Source organism: Trachurus trachurus (assembly GCF_905171665.1).
Source record: "Trachurus trachurus genome assembly, chromosome: 23".
Lineage (NCBI taxonomy): Eukaryota > Metazoa > Chordata > Actinopteri > Carangiformes > Carangidae > Trachurus > Trachurus trachurus.
Genome location: NC_139912.1, coordinates 4151264 through 4174269, shown reverse-complemented (window position 1 = coordinate 4174269; position 23006 = coordinate 4151264). Strand labels below are relative to the sequence as shown.

The following is a 23006-nucleotide window of genomic DNA, read 5'->3' as shown; positions in this document are numbered from 1 at the left end:
AACATGGATGTCAATTTGTGTGATATCCATTGTTAGGAGCTGGTGTGATGATCCATGCGTTTTACAGATTTTCATTGAAAAAAAATCAAAAAATCCATGCATTTACCGCAACTACCGAAACCATGGAAACGTAAACATAAAATTGCACCGGAAGAGCAAAACCGGCTTACGTTTTTGACGTTGGGAAAAAGGTGGATAACTAGATATAAAAAGTATAAATAGGCAAAATATACAGTACATGTTCCTGCTTTCCTGCTTAGAACTATGGAGATAAAAATGATAATAATAAAAGAATAGATTCCTTCACACACATATCTAAGTCATGTATGTGCATCTGTAATGAATTTAAGGCTAAATGAAGAAAATAAACATAAATACAAGAGGGAATGATTTCTAATATATATTTTTCAGTAATTATTCATGTTTCCAATGAACCAGTTGACCAGTTGGTACATATAAACCTTTAACACCGTCACACACTCACAGGACTCGACACATCGTTGTGGATGAAGCCACTAAACCTAATTATCACAGACAGACAATGACCACATCACTGACACTTCTTCTTCCTCTTCTCTGGGTGGGAAGGTTAACGTGATTAACATCTGGCAGCTTAGCTAACATCATGTCAACATCACGTCTTCATCGTCTGGATTTTTTTTATTTTTTTTACTTTTCCTTCTGTCTTTCTGTCTTTCCGTCTTTTCTTCTGTTTCCTGTCTCCATGTTTGCTGTGTCTCCTCCGTCAGAAAACCCAGTTTGTTGTTTGTTTGCTCGAGCTTCTTTCTTTCTCTTGGACCTTCTTGTCTTTTATTTAAAGAATGTAACACACACACACAAACTGCTCACACACACACACACACACACACACACACACACACACACACACACACACACACACACACACACACACACACACACACACACACACACACACACACACACACACACACACACACACACACACACACACACACGTTGTCTAACACACTGACGTGATTTTGACAGTTGGTCAGGGACAGAGGAGACAGACGAAGACATCAGGAGGTATTCACTCTTCTCCCCGTCTCCTACTTCCTGCTTCACATCTGACGTGACCTTTTGACCCCTCATCCGCCATTCTTCCTCCTCTTCCTCCTCCTCCTCTTCATCATCATCATCATCTTTTTTTTAACTCCCATTCTTCCCTCAGAAGACAGTACTGTTGTAAACTGCACTCAGAAGGATTTCTCAGGCTGCGTTGTTCCTGAACACACACACATAAACTACTTTTTTATTCTACAATTATGGTTTTTATCATGTAATTTATGCATATATTCACTTTTTTTGCCTTGTTAAGATTGATTTTGAATACATAAATGTAATATCAAACCTTTTATGAAGCATTTTCTTGTAGACAAACTGCAGCTCAGTTTACTTCACAGAGCAAAGAAGCAGGAAAGTAAATATATTTCAAAATAAGAGCGGCGTAAAAATTTAAAATTGTGGGAAAATGTGCAGAGTTTGTTCACAAATTTTGTGCAATGCAAACACACTCACACCGTAAAGTTAAAGTCTTACTTGTCATGAATATTATTATAATTATTATTATAGATGAACTATAAATCTTTGTGTTGAAGCGGCGTTGTGTGTCGTGTTTATCTGTGTGTGTTCAGAAACAACGACATCGGCCGTCAGATGGTCGGTAGTGGTACTATCTTCTGCTCATCGTGTTGAGATGGTCGTTGGTTTTAAAGCTGCAGTGGTTTGTGCTTTTATTGCTGGGAGTCCAAACAAACAAACACACACATGCTCTGATAATATAGATTTAGTTATTTCCAAGCTCACAGTGACAGTTTAACACAGATTTATAAATTATAAATTCACATTTTAAATCGTGTGACCCTCACAAAATTAGAGTAAGTTTGGTCTAAGACAAATAAATATTTACCAGTTATATTTTCAATAGTTCTTTTAATGGAATAATGCAAAAATAAAATGTATTTTCTATGTTTTACTGTACAATATTTGTAGTTAATGCACTAAAACAAGTACATACATATCTGTATCAGACTCTGTATCTGGAGTCGTTAAAAGCTCAAATGTGCAACAAACTTTTGACAATAATTAAATTATATCCGGGGTTCCAATTTGATTTTATACATTTCCAGGTCTGGAAAAGTCTGGAAAATGGAAACTATTGTATGGAAATATATTTATTTTATTTATCTTATCTTGGTTTGGTCTTATCTGAAGTTATTTGGCTTAATTATTTTGTATGCGCTATTGTACCTAGCTACAATCTCCTGGAAATGATTTGGTTGCATAACGGCATTCCTGTTCAAAATGATGAAAACAAATGATAAATTGCATGCTTCTTTTAATATTATGCACATCTATTTACGTAAATATCACAAATTATTTGAATTTTTTTACCGAGAAGTCTGGAAAAAGTCTGGAATTTGGGTTTAGAAGAGTTTTTGAGGGGCGGAGCTAAACAATGAGACTCCCAGCAGCAGCTGTGCTACAGATGTTGTTGATGTTGTTGATGTTTTTTATTTGTGTTTGTGTTGCTGTTGCTGGTGTTGATGTCAGTGGCAGTGCTGTTGTTGCTGTTGTTGACGATGATTTGCAGCTCATCCTTAACCTTTGATCCATGATCCATATTTATCTCCCACATCTCTTCCATGTTGCAGTGGAGTTTGACAGAAACATAATCCTCCTCCTCCTCCTCCTCCTCCTCCTCCTCCTCCTGTCTTTCTTTTATTTTATTTTAAAAATCTGGGTGCCGTGTTCATAAAGCTGATTGGACCAGGAGCTCTGATCTGACCTGAACTTCCCTCCTCAACACTTTTTTTATTTATTTAAAACTAAAAAAGCTCACAACTCCTGAAACATTTAGAGACGGAGGTGATTTGTGGACGTGCTGCTGAAATAGAAATAGATGCCGTGACTCGTTGCTAACCTGTGTTCACCTGTGTTAACCCACATGAAGAGCTCACAGAAAGTCAAGACCTCCACCAAGACCAGAGTCAGACAACATACAGCAGAATCCATTAGAAATAAAGGTAACACATTAGATTAGGGAACACATATTCACCATTAACTAGGTGCTTATTAATATACATATAAGTAGCTTACTAGCTCCTTATTAGTAATTATTAAGCACGTATTAACACCTTATTCTACCTCTATTACACCATAAATTAAGATTTTTCCTGATATTAACTCCTAATTATCCTTTATTCATTAATTAATACAGTAATTCCTCCTTTATCACTCTGAATTAGTATCGTAGATAGCATTAATGCATTCATTTACAATGAATAAGCGATAATTAGGAGTTAATATCAGGAAAAATCTTAATTCGTGGTGTAATAGAGGTAGAATAAGGTGTTAATACGTGCTTAATAATTACTAATAAGGAGCTAGTAAGCTCCTTATATGCATGTTAATATAATAAGCACCTAGTTAATGGTGAATATGTGTTCCCTAATCTTAAGTGTTACCGAAACAAAATATCACATTCATAGAAACTAATTCAGATTGGCCTGAAAATTTGAGTTCAATCTAAATTGGTTTAGTATTTTTTGTGCAATCCTGATGACAAACAAGACAAAATCACAACCAGACACGACAGCTGATGAACAGAACCTTCTTGGTGAAGGTTATAACACAGTTCACCAGTTTGCAAACACAAATCTTTGCATTTAATTAAAAACACAAAATCTCGTTCATATTTCCATGTTGTAGTGTAACTGAAGTGCATCAGTTGTGTCCTTTCTAATCTTGTTATCCTTAATTAAAAGTAATTTAATCAGTAGATCTTATCCAGACGTCTCATCCTGCTAATGATGTAGTGTATTGGTGTAATTATATTATATATAATTATACAAACACACATGCGTTAAATCTAGTTAGACACAACGAACGCTGTTGAGATGATAAAGACTTTTATTCGGTGAGAGTCAGCGCTCCTGCTCCCAAGCTTTATGAAAACAGGACTTGTAGTTCTGACGTGTTTTTTGTTTTGTTTTTCCCCTCTCTTTGGCCTCTGTTTCCCATGATGCACCAGCAAGAACAGATACTCGGTGGCCTACGCTGCGCAGAAGTCGTGGCTGCTCAACGCCACGGTGGAGGAGAACATCACGTTCGGCAGCCCCTTCAACAAACAGAGGTTAGAAAAAAAAACCAGCTCGGTCCTCACTCAGGCTTCAGATCAGTGATGTTCGATTCCTCTGATGTTGTTTTATTGTGTGTTTTTTATTCTGTGTTTTTATTCTCAGGTACAAAGCGGTGATCGACGCCTGCTCTCTGCAGCCGGACATCGACCTGATGCCGTTTGGAGACCAGACCGAGATCGGAGAGCGGGTACGGCGCGATCCAGTTCTGCAAAGACGAAGAAACACTTGATGATTTATTCATTTATTTATTTATTTATTAGTTTATTTCATAGGGACAGTGCACCACTAATCAACAGAGTTAAAAGAAAAACTGTAAGTGGGTCAGAGTTAGCCAACAAGGCTAGTTTTCGTCCGTTGTCCCTGGCCAGATGTTAAAGGCAACCTAAAAACCAAAAAAAAAGGGGCAACAATTAAGTACTTTTAAAACACAATTTACATAACAATCTACCTAGTAAAAGCTCATAATAACAAGTAAAACAGGTAAGAAGTCTGACATACAGCATAATAAAAGCTCATGGCATGCAGACATAACATGCAGACAGGGAGAAGAAGAGCAAGAGAGGAAAGTACAGCTAGAAACACATGCAAGTAGCACACAGAGCTAAGACATTAGCACAAACAATATCAGACATTACAAGGCAGGACATAAAATGGCATCAGGCAAGAAAACAAAAGCAAACAAACAGGACATATAATAACAAGCATTGAGAAACAGCACAAATAATGATGATCTCTTGTAATGTGATGTTTCTCTGTTTTTCTGTGGTTCAGGGCATCAACCTGAGCGGCGGTCAGAGACAGAGGATCTGTGTGGCCAGAGCTCTCTACCAGAACACCAACATCGTCTTCTTGGTGAGTCCTCATGTGTTTTGAGTTGAGGTGATCGAACGCCTTGTTTCCTGTCTTCAGCCCAAAACCACCTCGTTACTCCCCTATCAATAATCGAGTCAAATGCAGAGACTGCTTGCTGAAAAACTGCCCCTGAAGGCAACGCGCATCAGCGGTTTCGCATGAATTTCCCTCTAAAACAACTCTGTCTGGTAACGTTGTGTTATTATCTCATAGCGTGGTGAATGTGCAGGTCACAACTTGTCCACCAGAGCGTTGTGGAGTTGTTGGATTGTGTATTTGATGAGTTTAATGAGGGAAACCAAGAAATCCCATGAGCCTCCGTAGCGTAGCTCTGAGCAGCTCACGGCTCTGCTCCACCGTTCTAAAAATAGCTTGCACCGACAATTAAAGGTAACGAACCAGTGTTAATTTTGTGAGACGAGACGAAAAATATTCGTCAACGATGGTTTTTTTCATGATGATTGTGATTAACATTACTGTCAATCTGCTTTCAAAGACTAAAAAAAGACTATTGACCAAAACTATACTAAAATACTTTGGATTTTAGTCGACTAAAACTAGACTAAAATGCCAAGACTTTTCATCGACTAAAATGTGACTAAACAAAAAAGAATACAAGCTGACTAAATATGACTAAAACTAATAAGGGCATTTGACACAAGACTAAGACTAAAACTAAATTGAAAAATAGCCGACAAAATTAACACTGTAACGAACCTACTCCTAAAACTACAGGGATTATGACAATGGGCCAATTTGCCAAAAATGTTGAACTATCCCTTTAACTTTGAGATTCAGATTTGTGTTAATGAATACATTTCTTATTGCGTTAACAAGAGGAAAAGTGAGTCATGCTGATGTTATCATACAATATGTGAAGCTGCGCATCTGCTTTTATTTTGTAGTAACGACTCATGACAAAGCTTCAGGGAAGACGTAGTAGAGAGAATACTATAAGTTCTCTTGTCCTTCATCACATCTGCTTCTCTCCAGCTGTTGAACATTCACAAAAACACGATCTGAAGTATTTAGACACCTCAGACTGAGTCCTGGTTCCTGACTGGACTTCATCACGTCGGACCCGTCGCTCGGCCTCTGGGATGAGGAGGTGTCTGTTTCTCACTCCGCTGTGCCGTCATGTGTTTATCTTTCTGAGTGCTCCGCTTGCATAATTTCCTGTTGCCATCACAGTTTTTTTTTTTTTTTTAATTGGTGGTCCAGCAGCGAGCGAACATCCCTCATTAGAAGCTCTCATCGTCTCACTGTGTTATGTCTGCGTGTGTCACGTTAAAAATGAGGAGGGAATGTTTTTCTTTCGTGGACGTGCAGCGCCTCGTGTTTCCATATGTGATCTCCAGTCCGTACGTCATGGTCAAGTGCGTCAAATAATCATAACACCGGCTCCATTAAGGCGCTATAGGACACCCGGCCGCCGCCGCCGCCGCTGCCCGCCCAGTAACACAAACATCGCAAACGCCACAGAGCAGATTTATGAGGAATTTATGGCGTAAACAATTAGCAGCAGAGGTTATTATCCCTGTTTCTATTATCCAGAAATAATCAGGTGGAAAGAGGAGTTCATTCAGACTCCGACAAATATCACAAACGTTTAATCTGCTTCAGTTTCTGTCAATAATGTGTCTGATTTACCTTGAATTAAAACCAGTACATCACCCGCTCTGATCTTAGAGGTTTGAGCCTCTTTCAGTCAATCAGGCTTTATTTGTACAGCACTTTTCCGTAAGTGCTTTATATGATAAAAATTATGATATATAAGGGCCCACATACATTCACATACACATTCAAACAAGGATTTTAAAACAGATGCATCGAGGAAACGCTATCTTACACTCAATCTTTTGCAATTGGAGGGTAGATAAAATTAGATAAATAGATTAAGTGTAATGGGATAAAATAAAGTGAGAATGAATGAATTAAAAACGAATGAAAATGAAATAAAATAGCTAAAGTGAAACAGATACATATTTTATAATGTATAGAGAGATCAAGGGGATTCAGTTAAAGGCCAGGCTTTGCTTTTACAAATATCCACATTCTCTTCTTTCCTTTGGTATTTTGTTTTTGAATACTTTTGATTTTGCTCTTATACTCCACATAAAAACATAAAAATATGTTTAACATGCCCACACTTGGTATCTTCTTTTTTTCAGCACAACTTCATCTATATGATCTGATTTCTTTTTCGTACAATCAAATTAAAACTATCATATCTCTGATTTTACGTGGTTTATCAAAGTCAAATAAAAACTGGGAGAGAGTTTCAAATCCCCACTTTCGACTGAAGTTGACACAGAGCTCCGGGAGCTCTGGTCTCCTTTTTATGGCGCTTTGAGGGTTAATATTATTTATATTCAATTCAAATATATGTATTTTATTCATTTTTTAACTACTTTATTAACACATTGGACCCAAAAATACACAAAATCATCAAATCTGATTATATGGGCTGCCCCTCCCCTCCCATCCCATCCCCCCATAAATAGTTTTTTGAATCAAGTATTGTATCAAATTAAACATCTCCAGTCATTTGACTTAAAGTCAAATAAAAATATCTGAGAGTTTGAAAACAGGCGCTCTAGTTTTATTTTTACGCCGCTTTGAAGACGCCAGTGTGATCATAGACGTCAGAGGGTTAAAAACCTTCCATGGTTTCTCTGTCTCTCCTCAGGACGACCCGTTCTCGGCGCTGGACATCCACCTGAGCGATCACCTGATGCAGGAGGGGATCCTCAAGTTCCTGCAGGACGACAAACGGACGGTCGTCCTGGTTACACACAAACTGCAGTACCTGATCCACGCAGACTGGGTGAGCAGTGGTAAACTAAAACGAAGATGCAATAACTTTACTCTTTACTCTTTTACAAAAGCACAACTACCACGATCGCAACAAATAACACCACATACATCAGCTTCCACCCCTCACATCCTTTTTCAGGACCTTCACAAGGTAGCCCTTTCATTTACAGGCCGTTAATTGCGTAGTAATGTCAAGAAACAGCCTAGAAATAGCAGTTAGTTTCATAGTAATGTCACGTTTTTTATAAAGGCAAAAGATTACGGAAGAGCATTAGGGCCAACAACAGGGATTTATTTTTTATTTATATATATATATAAGATTCTGAGATAAAAATTCAGAATTTCTGAGAAAAAAGTCTGAATTTCTTAGAAATTTCGAGTTTTTATCTCAGAAATTCTGACTTTTTAACTCAGAATCTTAAAAAAAAAAAATCTCCGTTGTTGGCCCTAATGCTTCTTTTTTAGATTACATATTCTTTTCATGCTTGGAATTTTTTGGGAAAGGCCACAATTTTTCAGTGGTAAACTAAAATGAAGACAATATCAAAACAGAGAAAAACTCCTAGGCACTATCTTTAAATCAATAAAATGCCTTTATTTATCTAAAGAGCACCACTAATTTATCAAATGAGTCTGCAAAGCACTCCTTGTTTGAACATTTAAAAAAAAATGAAGATGACTTTTCTGTCGATCTATCACCTGTTCATTATGTCTTGTGTGTTTGTTGTTGTGTGTATGTGTGTGTGTGTGTGTGTGTTGTGCAGATCATAGCCATGAAGGACGGCTCCATCCTGAGGGAGGGGACGCTGAAGGACATCCAGACCCACGACGTGGAGCTCTACGACCACTGGAAAACCCTGATGAACCGACAGGACCAGGAGCTGGAGAAGGTGACGACGCCTCAGGACAGATGTTGCTGCTGCGGCTCCAGATGTTTCATCAACCTGTCGTGACTTCACATCTGTGTGTGTCTCTATGTGTGTGTGTGTGTGTGTGTGTGTAGGACATTCAGCAGGACAGTCAGACGACAATGGAGAGGAAAACCCTGAGGAGAGCGTTTTACTCCAGAGAGGCCAAGAACCAGACCGATGACGAGGACGAAGGTTCAGTTTCATGTTGTTTATTCCTTTTAAATCTTTGATTGTGTGTTTGTTTTGTTTTGTTTTGTTGATGTGATTTTCCTCCCGTCAGAGGAGGAAGAGGAGGAGGAAGACGACGACAACATGTCCACGACGACCAACAGACGATCGAAGATCCCGTGGAAGGTAAAACATGTTTTACTAACTAATACAGATCACTCTATCTGGACAGAAACTAATGGATACGACCTAATTAAACATTTTGGCACAAAACATTTGATATGCATTATGTGAATTTGCCCCAATAATCCATCAAACATTTACTTTTCTTAGTCTTTTTTCCTAATTCACAGTAACATCAACATCTCAGGAAGTCGTCACAGATTTTTCACGTTGTTACAACGTTCATAACAGCAGCTGCTTTAACTCCTCTGTCGCCTCTTGTCTTATCAGAGAACTCATATTATTCTACAAAACCAAGGAAACGGCTGCTTCTGTCAAAAAAAGAAACATCAATCACAAATAATGAGCCTGAATTTTCTTGAACAAGAGTCAAAACTCATATTTAAGATAAAAAAAAGAGGGAAAATCCAAATAAATATTGAGATTTAAAGCTATAGTGCGTAGCTTCTACGTGTCTGTAAACAGGGTTCTTACGGATCCTTAAAAAGTCTTAAAAGGCATTGAATTCATTAATCTCTACACCAGGCCATACGCCATATTGAGGTGCCGGCCGTATCGTTGTAATAACGCAGAAATCCTCTAGGGGGCGATATAAGTTACGCACTGTGGCTTTAAGGAGTTATGACGTATCATCTCTCCCTCTCTTCCTCTCAGGTGTGCTGGTGCTACATGTCCTCCGGTGGTTTCTTCATGGTCTTCCTCATGGTTTCCTGTAAACTCCTCAAACACTCGGTCATCGTCGCCATCGACTACTGGCTCGCTCAATGGACCAACCAGAATGTTACAGAATGTCCGATGTCCAGTGGCACCGGGATCATCAACACCAACACAACCACCAACAGCAGCAGCAGCAGCAGCAGCAGCAGCAGCAGCAGCACGCCGACGCCGGGCAAGGTACACGATGCGTTCAAGGGATCTGAGAGCAGAGTATAGGTAGATGATGTGTAACCAGTAGTGTCTATGTGATACTCAGTTATACTCAGTATAGCCACTGAAAATGTATAAATATTTCAGTATGTCAGTGGTTCTCAAAGTGGAAGGGTTGACAGGGTTCAAGGGGGTCCCCAACTTTTTCTTGAAATCACTTTTTTAATTATTGTTTAGACTTTTTTTTTTATTTATTTATTTTTTAGAAATGTTACCAGTTTCTTCAAAAAAAAATTGTATTATTGTTTGCCCCTTTTTTTGAGAGACAGAAATTTTCTACAATTTTTTGCGAAATCTTACCACTTTTTCGCTTTTTCTAGAATTCTTTGAGAAATGTCACCAGTTTTTTCTCAATTTTTTAAAAACCTTTTTATTTATTTATTTTTTTGGGGGGGGAAATTTTACCACTTTGTTCTAGATATGTCTCTATAATCTTTCAAAAATGTACGCCTAATTTAAATGTACATTGATGGTTTGTGTATTTCTGGTGTTTGCTTCAAAATTTTGTCCAATGGCCGTCCGTCGTCTAATTTGTGTCAGTTTCGGGGTCCTTGATGTAAAAAAGTTTGAGAACCACCAGTGATGCAACTATGAACAGTTTACCCACCTAAAAAGCAGTGCACCCACTTAAAAAAATGAGACTACACCACTGTGTGTAACTGTGTGTGTGTGTGTGTGTGTGTGTGTGTGTGTGTGTCAGTGTCAGGACGACTCCTTCCTGATGGTGTTCATCATCCTGTGTGCGGCCGGGATCACGCTGTGTCTCATCACCTCTCTCACCGTGGAGTTCCTGGGTCTCTCCGCCGCCACCAACCTGCACCACAACCTGCTCAACAAGATCATCCACGCCCCCATCAGGTGCACACACACACACACACACACACACACACACCAACACAACAACTTGCACGCCATCTTCACTACAACATTTCACATGACAGTCGACACAAACACAACACTTATAAGAATGAAATGTGAGACCTTTAAGGGGGGACAACTACAGGTGAATAGGGTAAACATTTTAACTAACAGATATCACCATGGATCTTCCCAAGTTTATCACTTACAATAAAGGCCCCATGGCATGAAAAATGTGATTTTGGTTATTTTTTCGTGCTTGGGGAGGTCTCTGGGCCACGTATATACTGCCCCATGCATCAAACTGGTCATAAATGGAGAAACACACACCGCCCATTTGTAGGAACATTCTCTTAAAGACGAGCAGAGAGCACTTCCTCCTTTCTGTGATGTCACACACAAGGTAACTCCGCCCACCGTGACCAGTTTTTTTTTTTTCAATTTTTATGAATGCAGCTTAGGTTTCAGTTACTTGCCTGTGATTGGCCCGACCACACGCCACTCAAAAACAGTGAGCCAATCAGAGGAGAGGTTCTCATTCTCTCTTCTGATTGGCCAAATGGCCTGTGCCTGCTAGAGCTCCAGAAAGAGGCAACAGAAAGGGGCAGTATAAACGAACGATATTAAGCAGATCACAGGTACTCAAAACCAATGATACATCTTGTTAGGGAAATCATAAACCCAGAGAAAAGTGCACAGGACAAGTTTAGTCAAATTTGTTATGTTTAAATATGTAAATGAGGCAATATCTAATGAAATATGTGCTAATTTGCATACATTTCCAGAACAGAAATCTGAACAATGGATAAAGCTACTTTCAAAATTCTTGTTTTATTTTGTTGACATGTTAGAGTCAGAAGTTTTTACAGAGGAGGATTTTGGATATCTCTTTTTATCACTTTGTAAATGAGAAAATACTGACACCAGCCCTAAAAAAAGAATCAGATTTCACCATGTTTTCTCCTAAATTCACCAAAAGTTTGTCTGACCCGTTCTCTCAAAATTAGTTTTTCCTCAGACTCTGAGCTAGAAATCTCCACTTCAGCAGCACTTACAGACACCAAACCTTCCAGTTTGATCCCTTTCTATATTCTGAAGGTTTTTACAGAGGGGATTGTTGATATATCATTCACAGCCTGATTTATACAACATTTTATTACTAAAAACATGGCGAAATTAGATATTTTTTTTTAGGGCTGGTGTCAGTATTTTCACATTTACAGAGTGATACAAGGAGATATCAACAATCCCTCTGTAAAAACTTCTGACTCTAATATGTCAACAAAATAAAACAACATTTTGAAAGTAGCTTCATCCATTGTTCACATTTCTGTTCTGGAAATATATGCAAATTAGTTCATATTTCATTAGATATTGCCTCATTTACATATTTAAACATAACATTTGATAAAACTTGTAATATGAAAAATATTTGTCTTAATGTGAGTGATAAACTTGGGAAGTTTCATGGTAATATCTGTTAGTTAAAATTTTTAGTGGTCCCCCTTATAATACCTTAGACCAAAATGAATTGATTTGATAATTATATGTCTATAGCGGTACAATACCCGGAAGCCATCTTGAAAAATTGCCGCAATATTGAATTGTTTGAGTGGCCAGCGCCTTTTTCCAAAAGAGTGACCCATAATCTGCTCCACTATCAGTTTCAGGAGCATTAAAGCAGAGTTTACCCGACATGACAGCTCAGTTTCACACACAGAGATGTCTTGTCTCTATGGAAACAACCGTGACGCGTGTGTTTACATGATTTCAACTTCACTTCAAGTGTCAGAGCTTCAAGAAAACATCCTGAATATTTCCTGTTGATGTTTCTGATTCCCCAGGTTCTTCGACATCACTCCTCTGGGTCAGATCCTCAACAGGTTCTCGGCCGACACCAACATCATCGACCAGGTAACGAACCGGTACCAGTGGACTTTAAAGGAATAGTTCAACATTTTATCAAATTGGCCCATTGCCATAATCCCTATAGTCATAGCAGTAGGTTCGTTAATTGTTGGTGCAAGCTATTTTTAGAACGGCGGAGCAGAGCCGTGAGCTGCTCAGAGCTACGCTACGGAGGCTCATGGGATTTCTTGGTTTCCCTCATCAAACTCATCAAATACACAATCCAACAACTCCACAACGCTCTGGTGGACAAGTTGTGACCTGCACATTCACCACGCTATGAGATAATAACACAACGTTACCAGACAGAGTTGTTTTAGAGGGAAATACAGAGACTGCTTGATGAAAAAATGTCCCTGAAGGCAACGTGCATCAGTGGTTTTGCATGTATTTCCCTCTAAAACAACTCTGTCTGGTAATGTTGTGTTATTATCTCATAGCGTGGTGAATGTGCAGGTCACAACTTGTCCACCAGAGCGTTGTGGAGTTGTTGGATTGTGTATTTGATGACTTTGATGATGGAAACTAAGAAATCCCATGAGCCTCCGTAGCGTAGCTCTGAGCAGCTCACGGCTCTGCTCCGCCGTTCTAAAAATAGCTTGCACCGACAATTAAAGGTAACAAACCTACTGCTAAGACTATAGGGAATGGGCCAAGTTGCCAAAATGTTGAACTTTCCCTTTAAGGGCTCTCTCTTTCTCTCTGTCTTGTAGCACATTCCTCCGACCCTGGAGTCTCTGACCCGCTCGACGCTGCTCTGCCTCTCGGCCATCGGCGTCATAGCCTCCATCACTCCCTACTTTCTGATCGCCCTGGTTCCTCTGGCCATCACCTTCTACTTCATCCAGAAGTACTTCCGGGTCGCGTCCAAGTGAGTCCGTCCACAGTGCAGCTTCTTTCTTTTTTTTTTTTCCTCCTTTCTTTAATTTATTATAAATTTAGCATCATTTTTCCTGCAGTAAACAGCCAACAGCTATAAATCCAAAAAGTTTCCTGCCAACTGTTTATAGAAAATCAATGTTTTCTTCCTCTGTATAAACTAGAAATAACAAAACCAAGAGATATAAACTCAATCTTCTCTCTCTCTCTCTCTCTCTCTCTCTGTCTCTCTCTCAGGGACCTTCAGGACCTCGACGACTCCACTCAGCTTCCTCTGCTCTGTCACTTCTCTGAGACGGCCGAGGGTCTCACCACAATAAGAGCCTTCAGGTACAACTGGGAATTTATATTATATCGAAACTATTTATAGGAGGCTCTGAGCCTCTCTTCTTCTGATTGGCTGGCTGTTTTCTGAGTTGATCCAATAAAAAATAGAGCAGATTTCAGAATAAAAACACTCAGAGAAACCAAATAATGCAAGTTGTTGGATGGATGTTTGGGTCCAGGTGGCAACTACCTTTATTTTGAAGGAGCTTTAACACAAACATCTACCTTTATTTTGAAGGAGCTTTAACACAAACATCTACCTTTATTTTGAAGGAGCTTTAACACAAACGTCTACCTTTATTTTGAAGGAGCTTTAACACAAACATCTACTTTTATTTTGAAGGAGCTTTAATACAAACATCTACTTTTATTTTGAAGGAGCTTTAACACAAACATCTACTTTTATTTTGAAGGAGCTTTAACACAAACATCTACTTTTATTTCGAAGGAGCTTTAACACAAACATCTACTTTTATTTCGAAGGAGCTTTAACACAAACATCTACTTTTATTTTGAAGGACCTTTAACACAAACATCTACTTTTATTTTGAAGGATCTTTAATACAAACATCTACTTTTATTTTGAAGGACCTTTAACACAAACATCTACTTTTATTTTGAAGGACCTTTAATACAAACATCTACTTTTATTTTGAAGGACCTTTAACACAAACATCTACTTTTATTTTGAAGGAGCTTTAACACAAACATCTACCTTTATTTTGAAGGAGCTTTAATACAAACATCTACCGTTATTTTGAAGGAGCTTTAATACTTTCATACTTCTATTAATCGTGTTAATATTGCGATGCGGTTGTCAGCGGTTGTGACAGGAACATGAGCTCCGTCTCTCGTTGCATCTCCTTGTATTTCTGTCTTCACTCTCTTTCCCATCGTCGGTATAATCCAACATTAAACAGCTCTCACGCTTTTTTTCTCCTCTCTCCCTGAGGACTTCCTCTTCCTCACACACACACACACACACACAAATATACAAACACTGAGAGACTCACACACACACACACACACACACAGAGAAACAATGAATCTGGTGTTGAGACAGTTTCTTGGCAATCACAGGACGGTTCCCATTATCATTATCCACCACTGGTCTCCCTCCAAACGGACTCTGCTTCAGACTCTCTGATAAAAAAAAACTTAAAAAAAAACTTCAAGAGATTCAACTGTACAAATATTTTACTGTCTATAATCGGCCTTTTTTTTTTTTTCATTTCCATTTCTGTTTGTGTTTCAGACATGAGGCTCGGTTTAAACAGCGGATGTTGGAGCTGACGGACACCAACAACACGGCCTACCTGTTTCTGTCTGCAGCCAACCGCTGGCTGGAGGTTCGCACGGTGAGAAAACCACTTCACATTGTTAAAGGGATAGTAGCATTTTTTTTAAAGTGGGGTTGTATGATCTACAAATAGCCCCTAAGTACTTTAATTGCAGTAGCAGACTCTCTGCACTCCTCCCGTTAGCAACGCCAGCCCATAATAGCCCTGCCCAGAGATTTACAACATACATTGTTGTGAATGGACCCAAAGAAACGGCCTATTTTCGTGGCCTAAAAGAGGTTTTACCTGAAAAAAAATACACAGTTCCATTGTTCGCTATAATATAATTTTTTCCAGCCCTTCAAAGTGCAGGAAAAACACAGTTTTTATTTGGACCTAACCAACTGCTGATCGGCGGGCGCTAACCCTGGGCGGAGGGATACGTGAGGTGGTTAGGTCCAAATAAAAACTGTGTTTTTCCTGCACTTTGAAGGGCTGGAAAAAATTATATAATAGCAAACAATGGAACTGTGTATTTTTTTTCACGTAAAACCTCTTTTAGGCCACGAAAATAGGCCGTTTCTTTGGGTCTGTTCACAACAATGTACTGTATGTTGTAAATCTCTGGGCAGGGCTATTATGGGCTGGCGTTGCTAACGGGAGGAGTGCAGAGAGTCTTCTACTGCAATTGAAGTACTTAGGGGCTATTTGTAGATCATACAACCCCACTTTAAAAAATGCTACTATCCCTTTAATGTTTCATATCATACAGGTTTATTTTGGATACATTGTAAAAAAAAAAAAAGAAATTTAAAAGTGCAGCTCTTTGTTAATTTTAGGTTTTGATTTTCATATTTTCCTGCAGGATTACCTGGGAGCTGTGATCGTGCTGACGGCAGCTGGAGCTTCGATATGGACTTTCAGTTACCTTCCCTACGTGGGCCTCGGACTCACCTACGCCCTCACTGTGAGTATTAACTATCACATCACCTACACCTACTGTACGTTTTATCACCAATAAAACATAAGACACGTTATAATCCAACAAATTAATACTATTAAAAGTCGGCAGCAGCTCGGAACGGCTTGTAACTCTTCTCTTGAACGTCTCTTGTGACTTGTTTGAGTTGCAAACACGAGTGTAGTCACATGACCAAAACACTCAACAATCTTATATTATTGTAACCACTGATTCGTCACATCAATTGATCATTTAATATGATGAATTGATTTTTTTCTGTATTTATTTGTTGTTGCTGTTAATGTTTTCATCGAACAGAAAATTTCAGGTGATACTGGTTTAAAAACTGGCACCCTGTCTGACATTAAAATAAACTCTGGAGGAGACTTTTCTCAAAATATACTGTAATGTTTATTATTTCAAATTATCTATTAATAAAGAACAATAAAAGCATAAAGCAGCTTCATCATTGCAGGTGACCAACTACCTGAACTGGGTGGTGAGGAACCTGGCCGACCTGGAGGTTCAGATGTCGGCGGTGAAGAAGGTCAACAGCTTCCTGAGCACCGAGTCGGAGAACTACGAGGGATCCATGGGTCAGTGATCTATCTATCTATCTATCTATCTATCTATCTATCTATCTATCTATCTATCTATCTATCTATCTATCTATCTATCTATCTATCTATCTATCTATCTATCGTTCTATCTATCGTTCTATCTATCTATCGTTCTATCTGTCTATCGTTCTATCTGTCTATCTATCTATCTATCTATCTATCTATCTATCTATCTATCTATCTATCTATCTATCTATCTATCTATCTATCTATCTATCTATCTATCTATCTATCTATCTATCTATCTATCTATCTATCTATATCTATATATATTTAATTTCCGGACTATAAGCCGCTACTTTTTTCTCACGCTTTGAACCCTGCGGCCTGTACAACGATGCGGCTAATTTATAGATTTTTACTGGCCAACGGCCTCCGGGGGGGGACATGTGGGGAAAGATTATGCACCGAAGAAGACACTGGTTTTGAGTGTTGGTGCAGAGTTTTATTTTCTAACCAGGCATGTTACTGTCTGTTGGTGCTGTGTTGATGCCGTGTTGGTGCCTCCGGAGTAATTGTGATGGTTTAACTCGCTACATGACTTGTTACGAGTGAGAACGGAGGCTCTCTGTCTTCACCACCGTCTCACGGCTGAAAACCAACCTTGTAACATCACTACAGCACCTGGTCGCTGCCCCGACGTGTCCCAGCTCTCCTCTCTGCTGCACCACAACACAAACGCGCTCCGTAACCCATAATCTTTTGTTCATGATGGTTAAGACTACACAAACACACACGCCGTAACAACGTATGTTATGTAACGTTTTCCACCGCTCCATTTATTGATTTTTCGACGGCTTTGTTGTCAACAAATGCACATGGCTAGGAGCGTAACCATAACAGCGGAAAAGCGAGCAGACTTATAGTTCCACATCTTCCGTGTACTGTCTTTCTGTGTAAATATCTCATGTTACAACATGAAAAACCTGCGGCTTATATTCAGGTGCGGCCTATATATGTACAAAATCTATTTTATTTTAAAATTTAGCTGGTGCGGCTTATATTCAGGTGCGCTCAATAGTCCGGAATTTACGGTATCTATCTATCTATCTATCTATCTATCTATCTATCTATCTATCTATCTATCTATCTATCTATCTATCTATCTATCGTTCTATCGTTCTATCGTTCTATCGTCCTATCTATCTACCGTTCTATCTATCTATCTATCTATCTATCTATCTATCTATCTATCTATCTATCTATCTATCTATCTATCTATCTATCTATCTATCTATCTATCTATCGTTCTATCTATCGTTCTATCTATCGTTCTATCTATCTATCTATCTATCTATCTATCCATCCCTCCATCCATCACTCTATAAAACAGCAGGAAACTTGTTCCAGTTCAGATAAAACAAAACAAATAATAATAATAATAATCTGTCACTGGAAAAACAACAAACCTCCAACATCTGGATGACGGACGAAGAAGAGAAACGACATTTAAACAGTCGCTCTGTCTAATTATTAAAATGACACTTGATCTGATCGCGGGTTCGATTCCCAGGCACAAACAGTGACTCAATGTAATGAGCTGTAACTCTGCACTAAGTGTGTGTGAGTCTGTGTGTGTGTGTGTGATGTCAATGAGTTCATGGCACGTGTGCATTTGTAACAGTGTCATCTCCGCACTCCAGAAGCTGTGTGTTGCTGCGGGTTTATTATGGGATGTGCTGTTGCTATGGTGAAATACAAATGCTGCAGGAATCTCTTTGTCCTGGCAGCACAGAGAGAGAAGAAAAAAAAGAGACGTTCAATTATCTGACTCGTTATTTCCTCAGTAATATCTAACAAGGCCAAATCAAATCTGACCAAATCCAACTTTTTCAAATACGTGAACAAAAAAGGGAAAAAAATTAAGCGAGGGGGGGGGGGGCAGCACCGAGACACAGCGGCACAGCTATTTCTGGAAGTAAAAACAATTCCTGAGCTCGGACGATGGCTGGAGGAAGAAACAAAGGAACGAGAGAGAGAAAGAGAGAGAAAGAAAGATATTAGAAACGGATTAAAGTGGAGTTGAAGAGTTTTCCACGTCGTGTTTATTTCCCCCCTCGACTTTTCCTCTGAACCTTCAGAGTAAACGAGCCGTGAAACCACTTTAAAAAAAAAAAAAAAAAAAACACTAAACGATCCCCAAACCCCTGAGTGACAAGAGCACAGAGGGATTTGTCCTCTCTGACATCATGGAAGCTTCCAGAGAATTGATAAAAGTATAAAACCCTCCAAGGTTTAGGGAGGGTAACAGATTAAAGGGCAGAGCCGAAGACTTTCCTCTTATCTCTCTCTCTAGTGTAGTAACATGAACAGAACGATGTTTCCTGTGAGTAACTGAGGAGTCACTCATGAGGCATCGATTCACTATTTACAGTAATCTGCAGGATTACGACATTTTGATTGAAACACTGTGGAGTAATTTTTCTCTTTTTTTTTTTACAGAAGATACTGTTGAAATGCATGATGGGAAGTGTGGGGTCCAGAGTCTAACGTCAAACATTTATAAATAAATAAAAGATAAAAGAAAGAATAAAAGAAAAATAGTTACGACTGATCAAAATAAAGACACAAAAACGAGACTAATCAGAGGAAACTTCGGCTTTTATTCACTGGCGATGCTCGGAGCGGCCATCTTGGATCGTGAGCCTCAGGGTTACGGAAGTCCCTCAGAGTTTCTGAGTTGGAAGTTTCCATCTTCAGCGAGCGTTTCTGATGAAATCTGACCTCAGGGGAACGAACCAGAGGGTTAAAGGTTTCAGTGCATTTGAAATGAACTAGATTTTATGTTGTTCAGCTTTTCTACAGAACTTCTGTAAATTGGGAACGAGAAATTGAAATTATCGTCCCATGCAGGAAATCCATCGTCACATTTGATTGTAACAATATTAAGAGAAGAAAATCCGTCTTTACTCACATCGTATCACTGAGTCAAAAATAAATCGCGTTGTGTTTTGTCAAATGGAGAAAGAAATAGTGCTTCTATTGCGTTCAAAACTACAATGGAAATTCAGCTAAAGATGGTTGCAGCTGCATCCCACCGTATCACACAGTATGGTTTAATAATACAGCGAACTACATGGATCAAATTACTGATATCAGGATGATCTCATCTACCTGAACTTCCCTATATCACATTATTCACTAAACATCTGTATCAATAAATAAATTGTCAGACAATCAGTGACAGACGTTTAACTTGTTCACATAAATTCAAAGGTGACTGTACTATCATTATTGCTATCATTATTGTATACTGTAGCTATCTATAAGAAAAAATGTCTAAAATTTAGGCAACCCTTTAATTTACAGGCTGTTAATTACATGATAATATCAAGAAATAGCCTAGAAATAACGGTCTATTTAATAGTAATGTCATGTTTTTCATAAAGGCTGAAGATTACAAATGCTTTTCATGCTTTGAATTTTTTGGGAAAGGCCAGAATTTTTCTCCACCAAGTCCTTGATATTGACCAATATTTCTGGACTATTTCTACACAATCAATCGTTATTAGTTGGCGATATTTCTCAACATTACTATGAAATTGACCGCTATTTCATGGCTATTTCTAAACATTATGATGAAGATAGATAGATAGATAGATAGATAGATAGATAGATAGATAGATAGATAGATAGATAGATAGATAGATAGATAGATAGATAGATAGATAGATAGATAGATAGATAGATAGATAGATAGATAGATAGATAGATAATAAACACACTAATAATGTTTCCTTCAGTCGACACTGAGCAGACACGGTTGTGTTTATCTGCTCCATAGGCTCCTCACTGTTTACACTGTCTCACAGGACACAGCTCTGCTTTCTGTTGCTCTGCTGCTCGCTCTGTTTTCTGCTGCAGAGGTTAACGGAGAGTTTAAACAAGACAGAGAGAGTTTAAACCTGTTCTCTCCTCTCCTCCCCCCTGCAGACTCCTCTCAGGTGCCTGAGAACTGGCCTCACGACGGCGAGATAAAGATCCAGGACCTGTGTGTGCGCTACGACCCGATGCTGAAGCCGGTGCTCAAACACGTCAACGCCTCCATCCAACCGGGCCAGAAGGTAATTAACACGGCGCTGCGAGGAGAACGGCGGTGGCGGTACGGCGGCGTGGTGGCGCAGTGGGCAGCGGGGGAACAAGTTACAGATATCACAGCTTCATATCGATCGTTTGTGGTTTTCACAGGAAGTTAACAAAAGTTACACAGGTTTCTCTTCCAGTGACCCACAGAGAGTCAGTTATATCATTACTATTTTATTATAGTTCTTTTTATTTTACATGAAAGGTAATTACATAACACACTGTCATTGAGAAACAAGGACGTCACATCGCACTAATACGACAAAACAGTGACGTGTCTGTAGGTAAAAACCAATTAAAATCATAAAAGAACAAACAACAGGACGGTTGATTTGATTTATATAACAATCAATCAATCAATCAATCAACTTTATTTATATAGCACATTTAAAAAACCACAGGGGAAGCCAAAGTGCTTTACATTAGGACATAAAAGATTAAGATAAAAGACATAAGCACATAAACACAAAATCACTTTGAAAAACAAACAAATGGACCAGCTCACTGCAGGTGCTTTTATAGGGAGTGACAAGTAAAAAATTAAAATTAAGATGAGTTAAAAGCACGGGAGTAAAAATGCGTTTTTAAAAGAGATTTAAAACAAGATACATTTGAATAATTTAATTCTTTCTCAACTCACAGTGGAGTTAAATAAAAGTGTAGCAGCGTTTTTTCAATAATTTGGTCTAATATTCTCTTTTATTCCACTTTTCTTATATATATTGAAGCATAAACACATTTTTTCCCCATATTTCTTATCCTATATATTTATAGATGTATATATTTATCATATCTTTATCCTCTTTATTCCCTATTGTTGGATTAACTGTAACTAACACACAATAACCTCCTGGGGATCAATAAAGTATCTGATTCAGATTCTAGTTATGAAGATATGAAGTTCACTTTGTTAAATTATTCACTTATTTATTCATTTTTTATATATATTTTTAGATTAATGCTCTTTAATGGGCACAACAAGGATTTATTCCAACTCTATTGTTCTGTATAACGACAATAAAAATATTCTACATGATTTTATTCTATTTTAATAACATAAAGAATCAGATTAATTGTGATTTAATCAGTTAATCAATCATGTACAGTGTTTCCCATGAGGAGTTTTTAATGATAAATTCTTATGTAAAGAGTCTGTTAAGTTATGTAATTGTCTTTCGTCACTTGTTATTTCATAATTAACAGTCGGAGTCTAAACTGACGAAGCTGTGAGTTTTGTTGAACTCGGGATTTTTACTTTGAAGTCGCAGCCGCGTGTCGGCATTAAACTGCGAGCTGACACCCGGCCGACGACCACACACGGCACGTACCCGTCGCCCGCTGTTCTCACGCAGGCGTCTCATGTCTCACCGCCGTGTCACCGCGACGACAGCGATTATTATTGACCGTCTTCGCTTCTTCCTGTTAGGTGGGAATCTGCGGCCGCACGGGCAGCGGGAAGTCGTCCCTGTCCTTGGCCTTCTTCAACATGGTGGACATCTTCGAGGGTGAGTTCCTTCTTCTTCTTCTTCTCTTAAAGGGATAGTTCAACATTTTTGGCAAATTGGCCCATTGCCATAATCCCTATAGTCATAGCAGTAGGTTCGTTACCTTTAATTGTCGGTGCAAGCTATTTTTAGAACGGCGGAGCAGAGCCGCGAGCTGCTCAGAGCTACACTACGGAGGCTCATGGCATTTCTTGGTTTCCCTCATCAAACTCATCAAATACACAATCCAACAACTCCACAACGCTCTGGTGGACAAGTTGTGACCTGCACATTCACCAAGCTATGAGATAATAACACAATGTTACCACACAGAGTTGTTTTAGAGGGAAATTCATGCAAAACCGCTGATGTGCGTTGCCTTCAGGGACAGTTTTTCATCAAGCAGTCTCTGTATTTCCCTCTAAAACAACTCTGTTTGGTAACGTTCTGTTATTATCTCATAGCGTGGTGAATGTGCAGGTCACAACTTGTCCACCAGAGCGTTGTGGAGTTGTTGGATTGTGTATTTGATGAGTTTGATGAGGGAAACCAAGAAATCCAATGAGCCTCCGTAGCGTAGCTCTG

The 23006-nt window shown here is 38.8% G+C and overlaps 1 protein-coding gene across 1 annotated transcript in view; it reads left to right on the top strand.

Moving 5' to 3' along the window:
- The window catches only part of abcc9 (ATP-binding cassette, sub-family C (CFTR/MRP), member 9), a 76187-nt gene that overhangs the window by 38050 nt on the left and 15131 nt on the right, over window positions 1-23006 (top strand). The window contains 18 exon segments of the mRNA XM_083999574.1: window positions 4055-4156; window positions 4266-4350; window positions 4935-5015; window positions 7705-7842; window positions 8597-8722; window positions 8836-8935; window positions 9024-9097; window positions 9749-9870; window positions 9872-9896; window positions 10728-10879; window positions 12724-12793; window positions 13501-13658; window positions 13904-13996; window positions 15249-15351; window positions 16139-16240; window positions 16710-16830; window positions 20788-20918; window positions 22364-22442. Of these exon segments, the coding sequence (XP_083855700.1) occupies window positions 4055-4156; window positions 4266-4350; window positions 4935-5015; window positions 7705-7842; window positions 8597-8722; window positions 8836-8935; window positions 9024-9097; window positions 9749-9870; window positions 9872-9896; window positions 10728-10879; window positions 12724-12793; window positions 13501-13658; window positions 13904-13996; window positions 15249-15351; window positions 16139-16240; window positions 16710-16830; window positions 20788-20918; window positions 22364-22442 (1862 nt within the window).